At 38.9% G+C, this 20,063-nt stretch overlaps 1 protein-coding gene across 1 annotated transcript; it reads left to right on the forward strand.

Annotated features, from left to right (window-relative positions):
• The first annotated feature begins 1,747 nt into the window (after positions 1-1,747).
• LOC143962336 (extracellular calcium-sensing receptor-like) lies at positions 1,748-16,592 on the forward strand. The gene is made up of 6 exons (XM_077471635.1): positions 1,748-1,841; positions 2,214-2,457; positions 7,499-7,790; positions 7,894-8,718; positions 9,418-9,613; positions 15,652-16,592. Exons 1-6 carry the CDS (start codon positions 1,748-1,750, stop codon positions 16,590-16,592), a joined length of 2,592 nt encoding a protein of 863 aa, XP_077327761.1.
• The last annotated feature ends 3,471 nt before the right edge of the window (positions 16,593-20,063 follow it).

Raw genomic sequence — 20,063 nt, forward strand, 5'->3', positions numbered from 1 at the left:
TAGCGTTTAAAAAATAGGGGATAGTTTTATGGCATTTTTATTAATAATTTTTTGTTTTACTAGTAATGGCGGCGATCTGCAATATTTATCATGACTGCAACATTATGGTGGACATGTCGGACATTTTTGACACATTTTTGGGACCATTGTTATTTATACACCAATCAGTGCTATACAAATGCACTGATTCCTGTGTAAATCACACTGGCAGTGAAAGAGTTAACCACTAGGGGGCAGGGTAAGTTTAGAGGTATTCACAGAACCTACAGGTAAGTCTTATTATAGGCTTACCTGTAGGTAAAAGTGGTAGTAAAGGGTTTACAACCACTTTAAAGTTTTGGTAATAAGAACTATATGTGATATATAGAGAAAGAAAGAAAGAAAGAAAGAAAGAAAGAAAGAAAGAAAGAAAGAAAGAAAGAAAGAAAGAAAGAAAGAAAGAAAGAAAGAAAGAAAGAAAGAAAGAAAGAAAGAAAGAAAGAAAGAAAGATTCTTTTAAATTACATTTTAGGACCAGCTTTCTCCAGATCTATATATTCTTATTTCTGAGAGTTTATTATTTAATTCCTTTTGCTGTGTATGACTAAATGAATGCTGTATTTTTTTCTAACACCCCTGGGCGTTGTGTTATATTGGTTATACAGACAGGATGCATTTATCTATAAACCAGAAAAATGTCTGTATGTATTAACATATTGGACATCTACTGGGAATTTTATATATATATATATATATATATATATATATATATATATATATATATATATATATATATATATACACACACACATGATAATTGATCCTGCTGTTCCCAGATCTGCTCCCTCCAGAACACCGATTATCACAATAGTGGAGTAGAGGGAAATTATTATTACTGGTCCGCTGTGCAATCCTGCAGGATGCAGAAGGTTTATAAGACTCCGTAATAGCTGATGAGGATTCTAGTAATTGCTACTAGAAAAGAGGAAGGAGTAACTGGCATTGTATTGTGAGTAAAATATGCATCTCCTCAAGGTTTAGAATGCACACAATCTTATCCGGCATTCTCTGCTAATCCTTGGATGTTTTTTCCCCCTTTATCTTTACCTGGCAATCCTGAGAATAACATACTTCCTGTCCTACGGTGGTGTCCTACAGTGGCAATGCTTCACTGTATCTATGGAGGGAGCTATGGTTGTCTTCCAGGCTGGAATTTAAACATGCCTTTCATTTTCATCTGCATTATACTGTATGGGGGCTAATGGGATTTTTAGTTTAGAGAGGAATGATAAGATTGCTTTTGCTTCCTGTTCAGCTCAGAAAGTGACAGGGACATGGCATTTTTGTCAACATCAACAGGCATTTTCTGTACTTTTTTAAAGTGTTCTTGGCCTGAAAAATAAATATGAATCCCATATCACAGCCCACTTTTATTGAAAACAAAATGAAAGTTCCATAAAAATACTTGCCCTCATATTGGTTTCAACTTCACAAAGCAAACAACTGAAATATGTCCCTGGTCGGCGACACTGCTGCTCTCTTTGTTCTCCATTTGCTTTCCAGCAAGCACAAATGCCAACTTGGCTGTATAGGCTTCTGCCTTGAGACACCCCATCTCACAGAACCCAGGCTCTGTATTTCTCTTACTGCTTCCTTGGTTCTCTGACTCAAAACTCCATGCTGCACAGGTCCACACTCTCCTTATAGAAGGCCACCTGATTTTTGTGCTTGGGCAGCCCCGACTCCTGTCTGGAGCCCTGTCTCCAAAATGGGAGCCCTGAGCAATCCTCAGGCCTTGCCTATATTGACCCTGAACATCGGTGTACTTGCACAGGCTGAAGACATCCAGCAAAATCTTGACAGTGGATTGAAGGTTCCATCCCACCCAAGATATATTGGAACCTTTAAGGCTCCAGTCCCCAATCCGGAACTACCAACCCTGGAGAAAACATCCAACACGTCAGAGATTCACAAATGGAAACTTTGAGAATCCTGTGTTATCTTTACATCCCTTTCCTAATTTCACACCACGGCAGGGCCTCACACTGTTACAATATAGAATATACAGTATATATATATATATATATATATATATATATATATATATATATATATATATATATATATATATATATATACAAATTTTTATTGGAAGGCCATAGTTCTACTTTAAAATGGAGTGTTACTGCACAGTTCTTACATGTTATGTAGATATTTTCCCTTTTTCTTTCCAGGATTTCATGCTACTACTCAATGCAATATGACTAATTTGCATGCAGTAGTTGGTGCCATCATTTTATTCCAGCTTATACCTGTTATATATGCCATGGATGGAAGGTGCAGACTGGATATTACAGAGTTGGAAGGTTTATCACAGCCTGGGGATATCATGATTGGAGCCGTGTTCCCTCTTCACTTAGATAAGGTCTACCACAATATCTCCTTCACCGAGAAACCCAACAAAGCCACGTGTACAATGTAATTTCCTGTGCTTGAAAAATGAAGTACAATAAAAATATTATTATATTATTATTATACAGGACTTATATAGTGCCAACAGTTTGTGCAGCGCTTTACAACATGGGGCAGACAGTAGTTACAATACAATTCAATAAAGGAGAAATCAGAGGGCCTTGGTCGTTAGAGCTTACAATCTAGGAGGTAGAGAAATGAGAAATTGTTCAGTATTCAATATAATATGCTTTGCGCTTAATATGTTGAAAATAGTTGTTGCTCTTTCACACTGCTCTGTTACAAAAATGTGTCAAAAACCCATATGCATTTTTGCCAAATTTTTTTCTGTGGTGCATCAAATTTAAACACAACGTATGATGCATTTTTTATTCATTTTGACATATTCATTTCAATAGAGTGGTGTGTTTTTACTGCAGTTTTTTTTTTCACTGCACCAAACATGTACCAAATAGGCAGCAAGCAGGACTGTTAAGGATGCAATTGAAACACAACAGACCAGTGTGAAGAGGTCCATAGGGTTTAAAGGGATGCATTTTTCAGGCATTTTTCTTCCACTTTTTTTTAACTGAACAACTGATCAAAAACGTATCAGTGTGAAAGAGTCCTTTTTCTTTGGTCTATTACCAGATGTACAAATGTCTGCTCTAAGTTACTTTGATGTCAAAATACAAAATGGCAGTTACTTATTATAGAACAGGGGTCTCCAAACTTTCTAGCCGAAGGGCCGGTTTACTGTCCTTCAAGCTTTAGGGGGGGGGGGGCAGGCTGTGGCCAGTAGGAGTAGAGAATGTCATGGTATCAGTGCCTTATCCTTGGTTTTAATGGGGGGGGGGATAGTTCCCCATTGTTGATATCAATGAAAAGAATAGTGTCCCATTGATGGAGTCAATTGTAGTCAATAGGGGGAATGGTGCTCCGTCATTGATATCAGTTGGTGTAATAGTGCCCTATGGGTCAATTATAGGCAACCAAAGGGCCACATCTTGCCCCGGGCTGCAGTGTGGAGACCACTGCTATAGAAGAACCTCACCAAACACCTAAAATGTGTATTTTTTTACTTACTGATTCCCCAAAAACCATCAAATGACCTGCTCATTCCACTGTGATACATTATACACAGTACCAAATAAATAGTGCAGCACTCAATACTGTATATATAAATCTATATATCTCTATATATATCTCTATATATATATATATATATATATATATATATATATATATATATATATATATATATATATATATATATATATATATATATATATATATATATATGTGTGAATTATATATTACAACAAAATAGTGAAGTAAACAAAATGGCAATGAGACCAATAAATAATGCAAAATTGAAAATATCAAATAATAATGTCCATCAACAAAAGTTGGACTTGGAAAAGTCAAACGAGCGTTTGTGAGGTATACTCCAACATTATTCGGCTGTAGCAGATAGATGTATGAAGATCACCCCGTCATGCTATGGACGGAGAACTTGCGGCAAACAGACTCCCAATATCGGTAGACATCAATGGGGAAGGCAGCTCCAGGACATACTGTATATGTTTGTAAGTGTACTCTTGCTTTTTATATTAAAATATTTTATGCAGTTTTACACTATTTATGGCCATTTATTCCCTGTATATATGTCCGAGAGTGGCCTTCCCCATTGATGTCTACCAAAATTGGGAGTCTGTTTGCTTCAAGGGAAACTTCTCCATCCATTTCATGATGGGGTGATCTTCATACTTCCATCTGCTATAGCCGGATAATGTTGAGGTATACCTCACAAATGCTCATTTGACTCAATACTTATTGGTATGTGTGTGAGTCCACACTCTCTGGTAAGTGTGCCAATTTTACCATAAGATGATGGATCGCACAACTAATGCCACGTACACATGGTTGGACTTGCCAACGGGATAAGCTCCGTCGGCAATTCCGACGGAAAAATTTAAAACATGTTCTCTATCTAAGTCCGTCGAAAATGCTGACAGAAAAAGTCCGATGGGGCATACACACGGTCAGATTATCCGACCAAAAGTTCCCATCTAACTTTTTCTGTCGGAAATTCCGACCATGTGTACGCCGCAGAAGGCTTTAATGTACACAGGACATTTTTACAACATCTCCTGAATGATTGACAGATAGTAACCCACGTTTAAAACGTCTGTTTTGCCGCGTTTACATGCTGTGTTTAGCCACGTTTAGCGTGTTTGCATTTAGAAACTTTTGCCAAAAAAAAAAAAAAACGCCTGTAAGCTTTTAGCCGCATTTAGCCGCCTTTAGCCGCCTTTAGCCATCTTTAGTGTCAGTAACCTCAGGAACTTTGGCGTTTGAACTCATTTTTTTGCCTTCAAAGAAAAGCCTCTAAACGCAACTGCCTAAAAACATCATTAAACGAACCTGTGTACATGTACACATAAGATAACATTGTATGAGTTCAGGGGCAGTTGAAAAAAGCATCCAACTGCCTCTTAACGTCCATTTACCAGCACCCGTGCACATGAGGCCTAAAGGCGAAGTCATAACTCTACTGTGCTTTGACACAGGTGTCCTTTCTTATGGCTCAATAATTCCAATTTATATGGTAGACTATATCCCTAATGAATTTCTGAATTCAGAGTGTCATTGATTATACCACGGTTTTTTCACTACTCATCATGTTTTCCAACTTTTGTTGATGGGCATTATTATTTGATATTTTCAATTTTGCATTATTTATTGGCCTCATTGCCATTTTGTTTACTTTGCTATCTTGTTTTAATATATAATTCACTATGATCACATTATTAAGGCCAGCACACAAATTGCAGCATTGTATGAAAAATAACACAAGGTAGTAATAGTTGACCTGTTTTGGAACTATTATTTGTAGTAAAATTAAACCTTGCTGCTTGGTTCACTACATTTTTCTTTCTTGTGTTTTATGTGTATCACATTACAGTTTTTGAGGGCTTTTGTAAGGTTTTTAATTCTTTCTGTGACCCCCTCATTGGGAAGATTTTCTCTCAACCTCAGACCCTGTGACACTAGGGAAACAAATGGAGGAGCAGTGGTTATTGGGACCACTTACTCTGATTTCAGTACACACTGTAGGCTTCTTACAATGTGCACTAAAAGCTAGAGAAAGTCAAATAGAGCTACCTAATTTCCTGGTCTGAGGACGTCCAGTAGCATCTAGTTCTTTCCTGCACAGTCTGTCTCTTGACCACCTTTTAAATTGATCACATTTCAGTTCGTTAAATCATAGATGCTCAGCATCACATGTGGGTCTTACCTAAGTCCAGCCATACAGGTCTCGAATGTTTGCCACTTCAGCAGGAACAGGATGAGATTCAAACTGTTAATGGGCAGGCTGAATGTACCAAGTCGAACAATCAACTTGGGTACAACCAACCAGCCAGATTCTCTTACGATTATCGCTAGTGGCTGCTGAAGCCACTAACAATAATCACTGTCCTTTTTCCCCCGCCTGCCCCCCCTGCCAGGAGCAGACAATGGCTTGACAGTAGGGTTTCCCTTGTCAGTACTATCTGTGTTGATGGGGGGATCAAGCAAATTTAATTCCTACAACCCGGGGTGTGGCCTAATGCCACGTACACACGATCGAATTGTCTGGCGTACTTAGTCCGACATACAATCTGGCAGATAATCCGGCGGATTTTCTACCGAACGGACTTGGCCACACACGGACACACAGAAAGTCCGATGTTCGCTTGCGCGATGACGTACAGCACGTACGACGGGACTAGAAAAAGCCAGTATCCAATAGCTTCCTTTTTCGTACTTGCTTCTGAGCATGCGTCATTCTTAGTCCGCCGTACTAGCATACCGATGAACGTATTGTCCACTGAAACCCAAGTCCGACGGGAAGATTGGAGTGCAAAAATACTTTCTAATGCCGCGTACACACGATCAAATTGTCTGGCGTACTTAGTCTGACATACAATCCGGCAGATAATCCGGCGGACTTTCTACCGAACGGACTTATCCACACACGAACACACAGAAAGTCCGACGCTCGATTGCGCAATGACGTACAGCACGTACGACGGGACTAGAAAAAGCCAGTATCCAATAGCTTCCTTTTTCGTACTTGCTTCTGAGCATGCGTCATTCTTAGTCCGCCGTACTAGCATACTGATGAACGTATTGTCCGCTGAAACCCAAGTCCGACGGGAAGATTGGAGTGCAAAAATACTTTCTTAGTCCGCCGGACTTCACGCTGGAAAAGTCCGCTGAAGCCCACACACGATCGAATTGTCTGCTGAAATGCGTTTCAGCGGACTAAGTCGCCGGACAATCTGATCGTGTGTACGCGGCATTAGTCCGCCGGACTTCACGCTGGAAAAGTCCGCTGAAGCCCACACACGATCGAATTGTCCGCTGAGATGCGTTTCGGTGGACTAAGTACGCCGGACAATCTGATCGTGTGTACGCGGCATAAGTCAGTCTGCCTGCTAATGTGGCCTGCCTAGGAACACCCTTTACTGACATCTTCCATGAACATGAGAACACGACATAATAAAAGCTTTTGGAATGTGATCAGACCCAATAACATATAGAGGAGGCCCATTTACTAATCAGGGACCATAGGATTTTTTATTTTTTTTTGCAATTGTAGCTACTAGTTTTTCCTACAACAATATTCAGTCGATCCTGAGCTGTACGCAGTAAGTAAATTTCCAACATTGAACCCGATCACCAAACCAATTTTAAATTTCTGGAACAAATAAACTTGTTCTACCTCCTTTCCACATACCTAACTCCACTTTCTTTAAAGTGTTATGGTGGGTACAGGAAGTTCTCCTGCTATGACTTTCATTTTTGGTAAGTATTTGAGCTAGAATTTATAATGAGATAATCTCAGTATAAAGAGAATGTACAAAAAAAGAGGATGTAATGCCCCAGTTATAGTTAAAAAATGTGTTCAGGCCACCGAAAATCAAAACAAAAAAAACAGTTGTTGACCCTAGGAAAATACCACCATTAGCATAGTTATATGCTAATGGTTATACTTTTTTAATTCTTCTTGATCCTGTAGGTTTCATTTTGAGAGTTATCAGCATCTCCATGCTTTGATATTTGCACTGGGGGAAATTAACAAGGATATCACCATTCTTCCCAACATCTCCATTGGTTTTCAAACGTATGACTCTTGCACTTTACTTCATCAGGACCTACAAGGAACTTTACAGATATTGACAGGATATGGTGGGGTCATCCCAAATTACCGTTGTTTAAGTGATGTTCCTTTGAGTTCACTCATTGGACATTCAATTTCCACAAACTCAATTTTAATTGCTCACATTCTTGGCCTCTACAGATACACCCAGGTAAGAAGTTTCAAAGTATATATTTTAGTTATCCTGGTCTCAGTTGTACTGTATATGCTCTAAGATTAATATAGAAATTTCATCATGGGAACTGTCCCAACAGATCAGCCACTTCTCCACCAGTGCCCTTCTGAGTGACCGGACAAAATTCCCCTCATTCTTCAGAACTGTACCCAGTGACATCTATCAGTCACAAGGTCTAGCTCAGCTAACTATAAATTTCAATTGGACTTGGGTGGGACTGTTGGCTGTGGACAATGACTATGGTCAACAGGGAATACAACTCATTAAAAAAGAACTGCTTAAGGCTGGAGCTTGTGTGGCCTTCTCAGAGACCATTCTTAGAAATCAGGCTGACCGCAATGCTCCGTATATTGTAAATGTCATAAAAAAGTCAACAGCCAATGCCATTATAATCATCTCCAATGATATTGACCTTGTGCCAGTCCTGAATGAGATGCTGAGGCAGAATGTCACAAGTAAAATATTTATAGCTAGTGAGGCTTGGTCCACGTCGACCCTTAGTCCTATGGCAACATTTTCAAAACTTCTGTTAGGAACTGTTGGCTTTGCCTTCTACAGTGGAACAATTCCTGGATTTGAAGCCTTTCTAAACAAGATACATCCTTCAATACCTTTGGAAGGCAAGTGGATGAAAATATTTTGGGAACAAACTTTTGGCTGCAAATTTTCCAATGTAATGAACATCAGCGGGTCTTCAGAGGCTGCTACTAAAGTATGTACTGGAGAAGAAAACCTGGAAAATGTTCAGAACAGCTTCAATGATGCTTCTATCTTGAGGGTCACGTATAATGTATACACAGCTGTCCATGCAGTAGGCAAAGCTTTGGAAGATCTCAAAAACTGTAAAAGAGGAACAGGCCTTCAAGAGATATGTGCTGACATCTGGAATTTCAAACCATGGCAGGTAACGTGACAGAGAAGAACACTATGGGGGGGGTTTACTAAAACTGCTGCACACGTAATCTAATGCAGCTGTGCATAGTAACCAATCAACTTCTAGGTTTTATTGTCAAAGCTTAATTGAACAAGCTGAAGTTAGAAGCTGATTGGTTACTATTCACAGATGCACCAGATTCTGTGTGCATCAGTTTTAGTAAATCATCCCCTATATGCCACTATACTAAAATAATTGAAAAATCAATGCAAAATGTTACTTAAAATAATTGTTAAAAATAAAAAATTATCTTTTAAAATTATTTCTTTATCTTGAACATTTTATAGCTAGAATTCAGCTAAGTGTGTTTACGGGTCATGTTTTAAATGTTGGATAGAATGTGGAAGAGTTAAACCTTTTGTCAAGTTTTTATTGCTGTCTGTATCTCCACTGGAGACAATCACTGTTCCAATTGTCCTGATGACCATTGTCACAGGCAGAAAGTAAGGGAAAATCCCCAAATTTTGAGTTTTCACCAAAGCTAGAGCTGAAGAAAAATCCTGTGATGGGGATACCTGTTTTGTAACAACTCTCTAAAATGGAGATTTTGTTCACTTCCATTTTTTTAACCTACTGACAGTGCTACCAATAAGCTCTGATATAGTGCAATATGATGTCACAAGATGGTTCAGCATAGAACCTGATATGGATTATTCCAATTTCTCTCAGATCCTTAACTATATGAAGAAGGTTCGGTTGAGGCTAAGTAACGGGAAGGAATTTTATTTTGATGAGCATGGAGACCCACCTGCTATCTATGACATTGTGAATTGGCAGATGACTCCAGAGGGCATTCTAAAACAGGTCAAGGTTGGTAGTTATGATACCCAAGCACCTTCTGGTGAAGTCTTCATCATCAATTCAAGTACCTTGATGTGGCCTGGCACAGATCAGCAGGTGAGATCACTATTCACGTAATAGTAAATAATAGAAATAAAATAGACTTGCCTGTTATACTGGACATTTTGCAATTAAACCAACCACCCTTCAGTGAGGAAGCTGCTGAAGACGGAGTTCTGCATACCACAAATTTTACTCCACACCTCAGCTTTCTTCCTGCTCTTTCTTTGGCATTGACATATGGTTTACAAACCACCTGGTACTGATATCAGCTTGACCCTTAACTAGGAATTTGTCTTTCTGTTGACATCATCTACTCCTAGCTTGTTAGACCACTCGCTTAGGTTTTGACTAACTTAAGCTTACCCAGCAGTTTCTCATCTGATCCCTTTTAAGCTATGACGATCATGTTTGAGGAGGACACACATTCCAGAAAAGGAGATGTCAATGATGAAGTTAGTGAAGGGAGATAGAGGCTGTCACTCACCACTGTTTAGATTTCTTAGCTAAAACCTATTAACGATTTGTTGTCTGAGCACACTGGGTTATCTTTTGAAGGTAATGAGAAACATCATGTGTCAATGCTCCATCCCAAGCCTTGATCATCACAAGGCGGCACAGTGGTGTAGTGGTTAGCGCCCTCACCTAGCAGTAAGAAGGGTCACTGGTTCAAATCCCAACCATGACTCTACCTGCCTGGAGTTTGCATGTTCTCCCTGTGCTTGCGTGGGTTTCCTCCAGGTACTCTGGTTTCCTCCCACATTCCAAAGACATGCAGGTAGGCTAATTGGCTTCTGTCCAAAAAAATTGGCCCTAGTATATGAGTGGGGAACTTGTATTGTGGGCTCCTTCAGGGTAGGGACAAATGTAAGTGTGCAATGTACAGGGATGGGGACAATTGTAGACACTCACTCAGGATTGGTGTCTTTATCAACCTTACTAACTATGAAACTATGAAACAACCAATGAAGTACAGGCATGGGGAATTCTTAATAATTCCTGGGAAAAAGGCTTTTTACTGTTTCTTATTAATATAGTACCTGCTCACAATGGTGTGGCTACACAAACAATATCTGCTAGTTTTTTAAATATACAAAAAGGAAGAAAAAGTCCCTATTACTTCCTTCGGGTGAGCCCAACTCCAGCCATATTTTTTTAGCAGTAGTGAATGGGGTAGAACCTCTGTCCAGTTTTTACTGCCGTCTGTGTCCCCATTGGAGAGGTTCACCCCTCTATTAGTCCCGGTGTCCTATGTTGCTGAGATAGGAGGTAATGGGAAATCCGAAAATATAGAGCCAATTTCAGAGTAAGCAATTTTATTACAGAAAATGGATTTTACAACTGTGCATGGCTGAAGCTCAGGGTGAAGTTAATCTTTAAGACTTGCAGACGTAGAGGAACCTCATTTAAAAATAATATATCTGGAAAGGATGTTATTTTACTTAGATAAGTACTGGGCAGATTGAAAATATCCAGATAGTGAAGTGTATAGCATTATCTGCTCTATCCAATTAGCCTCAATGCAGAAGTAATGTGTATGCCTTATAAAGTAACATTATTATTACTATAAATATTATTACTATTATTATTTCCACCTTTAGGTGCCTTCTTCTGTGTGTAATATAAGCTGTATTCCAGGTTTTAGGAAGATGATATTGGAAAGAGAACCTGCATGTTGTTTTCATTGTGTACCATGTCCACTTGGTGAGGTCTCAAATCATCCAGGCATGTAATATATAGTTTTCTTTCATCACGAATGAATACAGCACCAAGAAGCTGTGTATTTAGGCAATATTGTTTTTGTGGAGATTGTAAGCTCTTCCCTTCTTAAAATCCCTAGATAGCAGCTGTGAAAACTCTGTGTAAAAAGCATCATTACCTTCAGAGGTTTGACCTGCAATGATGATTTCATGGTCAATGAACAGACATAGGATGTCTGTTCATTGACCATGAAATCATCCCTGCTTTCCCATCTGGTAGGAATTTTGGAAGGAGGAATGAGGTCAAAGATAGAAAGGGAATGGAATAGGTTGCTTAAAGTGAGCTGAGAAATGGCAATATAAAAGCGGGAAATATAATGTGCTCAGTTATAGAAAGAATGAGTTTGTGGAAGTGACATCTAGGGTGATATATTTAACCCTTTCACTGACAATTTGACTGGACTGACATGGTGGGTACCGTCGGGTGGAAGGGAAGGAGGATAGAGGACACACTTGTTGCTGACCTGGAAAGTGACATGCATGATGTCACTTCGGGGTCATCCTGTCACTTTCTCTGGCTAGCATAGCCGGGAAGGAATGTATTGCATTGCATTTACTGGAGCCCAAAAGGAGACATACAGGGTATTTTAGACCCTGCATGTCTCATTAAAGTGAGCCTGTTACCAAAAAATCATCACATATATTTTGCCAAAAAATGTAGGTAAATTATTGTGTTTGCTCTAAAATTCACTTTAGTGTGTTTTTTACTGAAATGTTCCTAGACCTTTGCGGTAATATCGTGTCACATAAAAAATTGGAACTAACACTATTTTATTTTTAAGTGTGTCTGCTTTCAGAAAATATATAGATGTTTTGGGGTTTTGTGTAATCTTCAGTCCTAAATTTTTTTTAACCACTTCAGCCCCGGAGGATTTTACCCCCTTCCTGACAAGAGCACTTTTTGCGATTCGGCACTGCGTCATTTTAACTGACAATTGTGCGGTCGTGCAACATTATACCAAAACAAAATTGACGTCTTTTTTTTCCCACAAATAGAGCTTTCTTTTGGGGGTATTTTATCGCCTCTGCTGTTTTTATTTTGTGTGCTATAAACAAAAAAAGAGCGACAATTTTGAAAAAAACACAAAATTTTTTACTTTTTGCTATAATAAATATCCCCCGAAAATGTATACATTATTTTTTTCTCAGTTTAGGCCGATATGTATTTTTCTACATATTTTTGGTACAAAAAATTGCAATAAGCTTATATTGATTGGTTTGTGAAAAACGTATTGTGTCTACAAAATAGGGGTTAGTTTTATGGCATTTTTATTTTTTATTTTTTTTATGAGTAATGGCAGCGATCTGTGAATTTTATTGGGACTGTGACATTATGGTGGACATTTTGGACACTTTTGACACTATTTTGGGACCATTGTCATTTATACAGCAATCAGTGCTATAAAAATGCATTGATTACTGTGTAAATGACACTGTCAGTGAAGGGGTTGACCACTAGGGGGCGGTGAAGAGGTTAAGTGTGTCCTAGGGAGTGATTCTAACTGTGAGGGGGCTGGGCTTCAACACACAGGACACTGATCACTGCTCTCGATGACAGAGAGCTGTGATCACTGTCCTGTCACTAGGCAGAATGGGGAAATGCATTGTTTACAAAAGCATCTCCCCATTCTTCCTCTCCGTGACAGGATCACGGTCACCCGGCGGACATCAAGTCCGCGGGACCCATGGTCACAGTCACAGAGACCGCAGCGGGTGCCCGTAACATGGCTTCTTAAAGGGGACCTACCTGTACGCCCTTTTGCCTACCAGTGCCATTCTGCCGATGTAAATCGGCATGCGCTGGTCGGCAAGCGGTTAAAAAAACAAATGTGTACAAAAAATGCAAAAAATGGCTCTGGCAGCGTTAAGGTTAATAGATATTTACCAGTTTGGCAATGTTGATTTGATTTAATAGACATTTTTGAAAAATCAGGCTAAAAATGATTGCCATGTATTTTGCACAGAATTTCCAATAAGTTTGCAATCAGCAAAGCTTATTCCTGTCATTGATATGAAAATAGTTTCCAATGGCCTAGTTCCTAAGCTCCATTGTCAAATAAAAAGGTTAATTAATTTAGAAATATCTATCTACAGTAAGTTGTAAATAGATATTGATATTGAATGAATTATGAGATATAAATTAAGCTTTGGCGCTAAAACCTTTTTGTGCACTGTGGATACCAAAATCATGTATGAGTGTGAAATGATCTATTATCTCTGCTAGTGCTCTGGAGAATTTAATGCAAATTAAGGTGGAAATCTCCCAAAATCCACTATATACGTGATATTAAAATGCGTGAAAAAAGAGAAAAGGATGTGTGTCTGTTAACTTACACCTCAAAAATGCACATATGTATTAAAAAAATGGTGAATCAATCACATAGAAATAAACAATTGAAAATATTAATGTGCTCAATAGAAAAACATACGCAAACCAATATCTGAAAAATCATATGCAAACCAATATCCAAAAATTATGCTCTATGTTCAAAGTGACAATCAAAAAGCGTTTGTGAAAGTACCAAGAAAAAATAATAATAACAAAAATCTTATAATGTCCAACAAAAATTTTTCAAAGTCGCATCATCTGGTTGCTGGAAAAACGCATGGAACTTTTATCAAATGAGGAAGGTAGAGCAAAGTGACTAGTGCAGAAGGGTTAAATGCATTCCTCTCCGGTGCGCCACTCTGTGTTAGGAAAAAGGTATATATATGTGCTCACCAGACCAAAAACCCTCAATGGGTTAACCGAGCAGCCACAGTATGAGCCACTGTGCAGCTTTCTTTGGGCTCTGCTTCTGCTATGCTGGGGGGATGCTTTACACTTTTCCTTCCGCAAATAGTCCGTTTAGCAATTATACCTGTGACATCAATGTATCACATCCAGCACTCATTCCATATCCAAATGATATGCCAGTTATATTTATAACAGCTCCAGCAAGTGTAATGGAATCCAATTCAATTTTTCCTAAATGGCCACAGAACATGGAACCCACAATCAATACAAGAAATATCGTCATTTGAGACAAATACTCCTCAGTACATTTTTTCAACTGAGGAGTACTGAGGAGTATTTGTCTCAAATGACGATATTTCTTGTATTGATTGTGGGTTCCATGTTCTGTGGCCATTTAGGAAAAATTGAATTGGATTCCATTACACTTGCTGGAGCTGTTATAAATATAACTGGCATATCATTTGGATATGGAATGAGTGCTGGATGTGATACATTGATGTCACAGGTATAATTGCTAAACGGACTATTTGCGGAAGGAAAAGTGTAAAGCATCCCCCCAGCATAGCAGAAGCAGAGCCCAAAGAAAGCTGCACAGTGGCTCATACTGTGGCTGCTCGGTTAACCCATTGAGGGTTTTTGGTCTGGTGAGCACATATATATACCTTTTTCCTAACACAGAGTGGCGCACCGGAGAGGAATGCATTTAACCCTTCTGCACTAGTCACTTTGCTCTACCTTCCTCATTTGATAAAAGTTCCATGCGTTTTTCCAGCAACCAGATGATGCGACTTTGAAAAAAAATTTTGTTGGACATTATAAGATTTTTGTTATTATTATTTTTTCTTGGTACTTTCACAAACGCTTTTTGATTGTCACTTTGAACATAGAGCATAATTTTTGGATATTGGTTTGCATATGATTTTTCAGATATTGGTTTGCGTATGTTTTTCTATTGAGCACATTAATATTTTCAATTGTTTATTTCTATGTGATTGATTCACCATTTTTTTAATACATATGTGCATTTTTGAGGTGTAAGTTAACAGACACACATCCTTTTCTCTTTTTTCACGCATTTTAATATCACGTATATAGTGGATTTTGGGAGATTTCCACCTTAATTTGCATTAAATTCTCCAGAGCACTAGCAGAGATAATAGATCATTTCACACTCATACATGATTTTGGTATCCACAGTGCACAAAAAGGTTTTAGCGCCAAAGCTTAATTTATATCTCAGATTTCTAACCTATTCCTATTTTTAGGGACAGGTTTCAAGCACAGGCAGCTTTAACCCCTTGAGTTCATTTTAATTCATCTTTATTTCATTTGGTTTTTCCCCTTGCCTGTGTGGCGGACGGGTGGAATTTGTCCATAGCGCAATCTTATCTATTTTTATTGCTATTGAATGAATTATATAAATCAGAAGACCCTGGCTGTGAAAATTTGCCAGATATGGATAGAATGTGATATACTCCATATAGTTTGCTTTGTTTAACAGATGTATTAAACCTAAACCAAATATATGTTTTTTAAACACCTGATGCATACTGTGTTGACTTTCAGACTCACTTGACTGCTTCCGTTGTCCATGGAACCAATGGCCAAACAAAGAAAGGACAAGATGTCTTCAAAAAACCATAGAATATCTCTCTTACGAAGAACCACTGGGGTCAACCTTATCTTCTATCAGTGTTGCTTCTTCTTTGATCCCAGTTGCACTTTTAAAGCTTTTAGTCCATCATAAGGCTACCCCAATAGTAAAAGCCAGCAACTACTCCTTAAGTTGCCTTCTTTTGATTTGTTTATCCTTGTGCTTCCTTTGCCCTTTGGTTTTTATTGGTTATCCCCAACCACTGAAGTGTCTTCTCCGCCAGGTTACATTTGGGATTGTTTTTTCTCTTTGTATTGCTTGTGTTTTATCCAAAACAATAATGGTTCTTTTGGCTTTCTTGGCCACTAGGCCAGGCTGCACACTTCAGAAATTCACCAGCCACCGTTTTTCTTACACAATCATTTGTGTAGTCCTCCTCATACAGTTCATGGTATGTGCAATCTGGTTGTCCTTTACACCTCCCTTTCCACAGTACAATATAACTACCTACCCTGGGATCATAATAATTGAGTGCAATGAAGGATCGATCTTTGCTTTTTGGGTAATGTTGGCATATCTTGGTCTGTTAGCCTTCATCAGTTTTATTGTTGCGTTTCTATCTCGAAGTCTTCCTGATGCCTATAATGAGGCCTCATATATTACGTTCAGCATGTTGACCTTCCTAAGTGTCTGGATCTCCTTTATCCCAGCATCCCTCAGTGCTCAAGGCAAATACACTGTGTCCATGGAAATTTTTGCCATGTTATTTTCCAGTTGGGCTCTGGTCATCTTTATGTTCCTTCCTAAATGTTTCATTATGCTTTTCCAACCTTCCATGAACTCCAGAAACAATTTAAAAGTGAAGGGAGTAAATCAAACACATATTGCAAAACATTCTAAACTGGGAATGTAAATTCGGAAAAAAAAATCAATGTTGTACTTGGCTTTCACAAAAGGCTATGAATGTTTCTGTATATTAGTCCTGCCTTTTTCCCCTATACTAGTCATACCAGTCCCCACATTGTTCTCTTTGCATTTCCTATGCACTTTCTACTGCACAGTTAGTTGCATCATATTTCTTTTTCTTCTTTTTAATGCTTGACATTTTATTTTTCTTAATGAGAATGTAGTCATTTTGTATATTTTTTTATTAATATATAGTGGCCAGCACTACAATTAAAAAATAAAGTGACTTTCCCTCTTTTTCCATTCCTTCACCGATTTCAGGTCTCAGTCTGGCAGTGAGCCTGAAGGCAGGCCATTTTTGCTGTGTTGTCCCTTTTGAAGAACATCTCTCTCTAGGAATCCTATTATTAAATATAATATATATTTATTTATTCAGGATCAGAGGGTAAACAGGCATCCACAACACAGTTTATAAACTTAAAGCATAACTATACTCAACTTGGATCCATCAAGGCGACATCATGGAGTCCCCTGCCTGGCCGCTGACATTTTCGGGAGGCCGGATTCCAGGTCTTGATTGCTTTTATTGGCCAGGTGAGGATGACATCACTCCCATGCGGCCAGCTTTAGCATTGACAAACTTGTACTGTGTACTTTGTGTGTGACCAGCTCATTGTACAAAGGCAAACATGTAGATAGGTAACCTTAATGCAGAAGAGACAAAGCATGCCTATTCTGCATTAAAAAACCTGCTTGTTCTCCAATTTATTTTTTTGGTAGCCTAGAGTTCCACTTTAATATTCTGCTTTACTGGCCAACAAACACAAAACAAATACAGGTTTTTCCTTTGGCTTCAATACAAACAAACATGTAACAAATTCTTACAATACTCAACAGGGGCAGATATGTGTGCTAGACTTGTGCACAAGGGAAAATTTAGTTTAGTTTTGGTTCGTTGTCATTTGTAAAATACATAATTTTGTTCTGTTATATTCGTTATGTTACATTAATACGTTTTCGTATAATTCGTTATTATTCAATATTATTCGTAGAGTGTCGAATTCATTTGTTCGTATTCGTTGAAATTCTCTATTTATGTATGTACTGTATAGACATTCATGATAATGATTCGTAGTTCGGAAAGTTTGTTTATGGAATCTTTTAACACACACAATTTGTTTGTTGTCTCTTCTCATTGGCTCAAATACAATACAACACCCTTCTAACTCAGTTCTCAGGAATGCACTTTGCCAGTAATCCATCCTCCAGCACAAAATTAATTAGCTGATTGGACTATAAGATTTACTTTGAGCTGACCTTTTGTTTCATTAGAGCTTTAAAGTATTACCAAATCATGTTGAATTAATTTGAATTCATTTGTTATATTTCTTTCTTATTCGTTGTTATTAGTTATTTTTTTATTCGGACATTCGGATGCATCCGAATGTCCGAAAGATGCAAAATTCAGCCAAATTTCGATTCGTTACGAAATGATTTTTCACAAGCCTAATGTGTGCAGAATCAAAGTATAACAGTGAAGATTCACCTTGGTCCACATTCTGATGCAGTCTACCATGTATTGTATATGCATCACTGTAAATATGAAATCCTAGGAAGTGAGAAACCACCTAATGATCCTGAAGTTCCTGTCTTTATTTTGTGACATCAACATAATGGGGGGTATGATCTGACACCAGCTTGAAGTGTCTGCCCGAAAACTAGTACCAGAGTGTCGCTAGGGCCCACTTTATGCCAATTAAATCATTTCCACAACTGAATAGTTTTTCTCAGCTGGAGTAAACATTTGGCTCAATTACATTACAGGGAGCTCTTGTACCCCAAATAGCATCCTTCTGCAATGGGAACTCTTTCTGAAAGTCTGGGGTTACAAGCAGGGCCGGTGCTTGACTATTTTGCACCCTAGGCAAGATTAACACCCCCCGCTGCCCTCCCAGTTCTGGGGGGTGGCGGTAGTCTTATCTGGGGCCCAGGTGACTACAACAGAGAGGGCACACCAGGGCAGAAGAATTTCTCCTACGTTCAGAGACCTGAAACATGGTGCCCACTGCGACAGTTGTCCTTGTGCTCGCCTCCTCCACCTCCCCAGTGTCCCCTCCCCACTGCCCTCCTCCCCTCTCCAGCTGTGCCCGCCTCCTTCTGCCTCCCCATCTGTTGCCCTCCTCACAGGCTGAGCTGCTACTGACCTCCGCAGCAGCAGCCATGTCGGATGTCCTCCATGGCTGATGTTTTCTCTGGAGTGTCAGTCAGTGCCCCAGCCCTGTGTAGGGTGGCATTCTTCAGCCTGTCCTGGTTACAACGACTGGTTCCTGGCATAAAGCCTGCCTAAATGCCAGAATGCTGCTTCTGCCTCCAGTTATTGACAGTGGAGGCTTTTCCATATTGTTAGGTCTGTCAAAGTTGTGTCTAAGCTTGCACAATTGAGGACAAACCAACCTGAATACCCCAAAAAAGCCTAGAAAGAAGTATGCCTGCTTTTTAAGAGGGGGCAGGGCCACTTTTCATAGTTGCATAGTTGTTGAGGTTGAAAAAAGACACAAGTTCATCAAGTCCAACCTATGTGTGTGCTTTTATGTCAGTATTACATTGTATATCCCTGTATGTTGTGGTCATTTAGGTGGTTATCTAATAGATTTTCGAAATTATCTATGCTCCCTGCTGATACCACTGCTTGTGGAAGAGAATTCCACATCCTTACTGCTCTGACAGTAAAGAACCCTCTACGTAGTTTAAGGTTAAATGCTTCTCTTCTAATTTTAGTGAATGGCCATGTGTCTTTTTAAATTCCTTTTCGCAGAAAAGTTTTATTCTTATTGTGGGGTTACCAGTACGGTATTTGTACATTGAAATTATACCCCTTTCAAGCTTCTCCTCTCCAGATAGAATAAGTTCAGGGCTTGTAATGTTTCCTCATAACTAAGGTCCTCCATTCCCTTTATTAGCTTTGTTGCCCTTCTCTGGACTCTCTCCAGATCCAGCACATCCTTCCTGAGGACTGGAGCCCAGAACTGGACAGCATACTCCAGGTGTGGCTGGACCAGAGTCTTGTAGAGTGGGAGAATTATCGTTTTCTCTCTGGAGTCAATCCTCCCTTTTTTTTTTCAAATATAATTTTTATTAGCGTTTTTTTTTAGAGATGAACAAGGTCCATAAAAGAAAGGGAACAATTGGATAGTTACGATATCTCACATGTGTAAGGAGGTAATCCCCTTTTTAAGGCATGCCAATATTCTGTTGGCTTTGCTTGCAGCAGCTTGGTATTGCATGTCATTGCTGAGCCTATCATCTAATAGGACCCCCAGGTAATTTTCCATCCCAGATTCCCTCAGAGGTTCTCCCCTAGTGAGTAGATTGCATTCATATTTTTGCAACCCATATGCATTATTTTAAAATGTTCTACATTAAACCTCATTTGTCATGTAGTTGTCCACCCTGTTAATTTGTTCAGATCTTATTGCAA

Source organism: Lithobates pipiens, unplaced genomic scaffold (genome assembly GCF_037356315.1).
Source record: "Lithobates pipiens isolate NorthernLeopardFrog02 unplaced genomic scaffold, aLitPip1_a1.2 Scaffold_8, whole genome shotgun sequence".
Taxonomy (NCBI): domain Eukaryota; kingdom Metazoa; phylum Chordata; class Amphibia; order Anura; family Ranidae; genus Lithobates; species Lithobates pipiens.

Excerpts from the sequence above, each read along its gene's own strand:
- LOC143962336 (XM_077471635.1), top strand. The coding sequence starts at position 1,748 with ATGGGAGCCCTGAGCAATCCTCAGGCCTTGCCTATATTGACCCTGAAC. Across the intron at positions 1,842-2,213 it reads CATCCAGCAAAATCTTGACA|GATTTCATGCTACTACTCAA; the intron begins GTGGATTGAAGG and ends TTTTCTTTCCAG. Across the intron at positions 7,791-7,893 it reads GCCTCTACAGATACACCCAG|ATCAGCCACTTCTCCACCAG; the intron begins GTAAGAAGTTTC and ends CTGTCCCAACAG.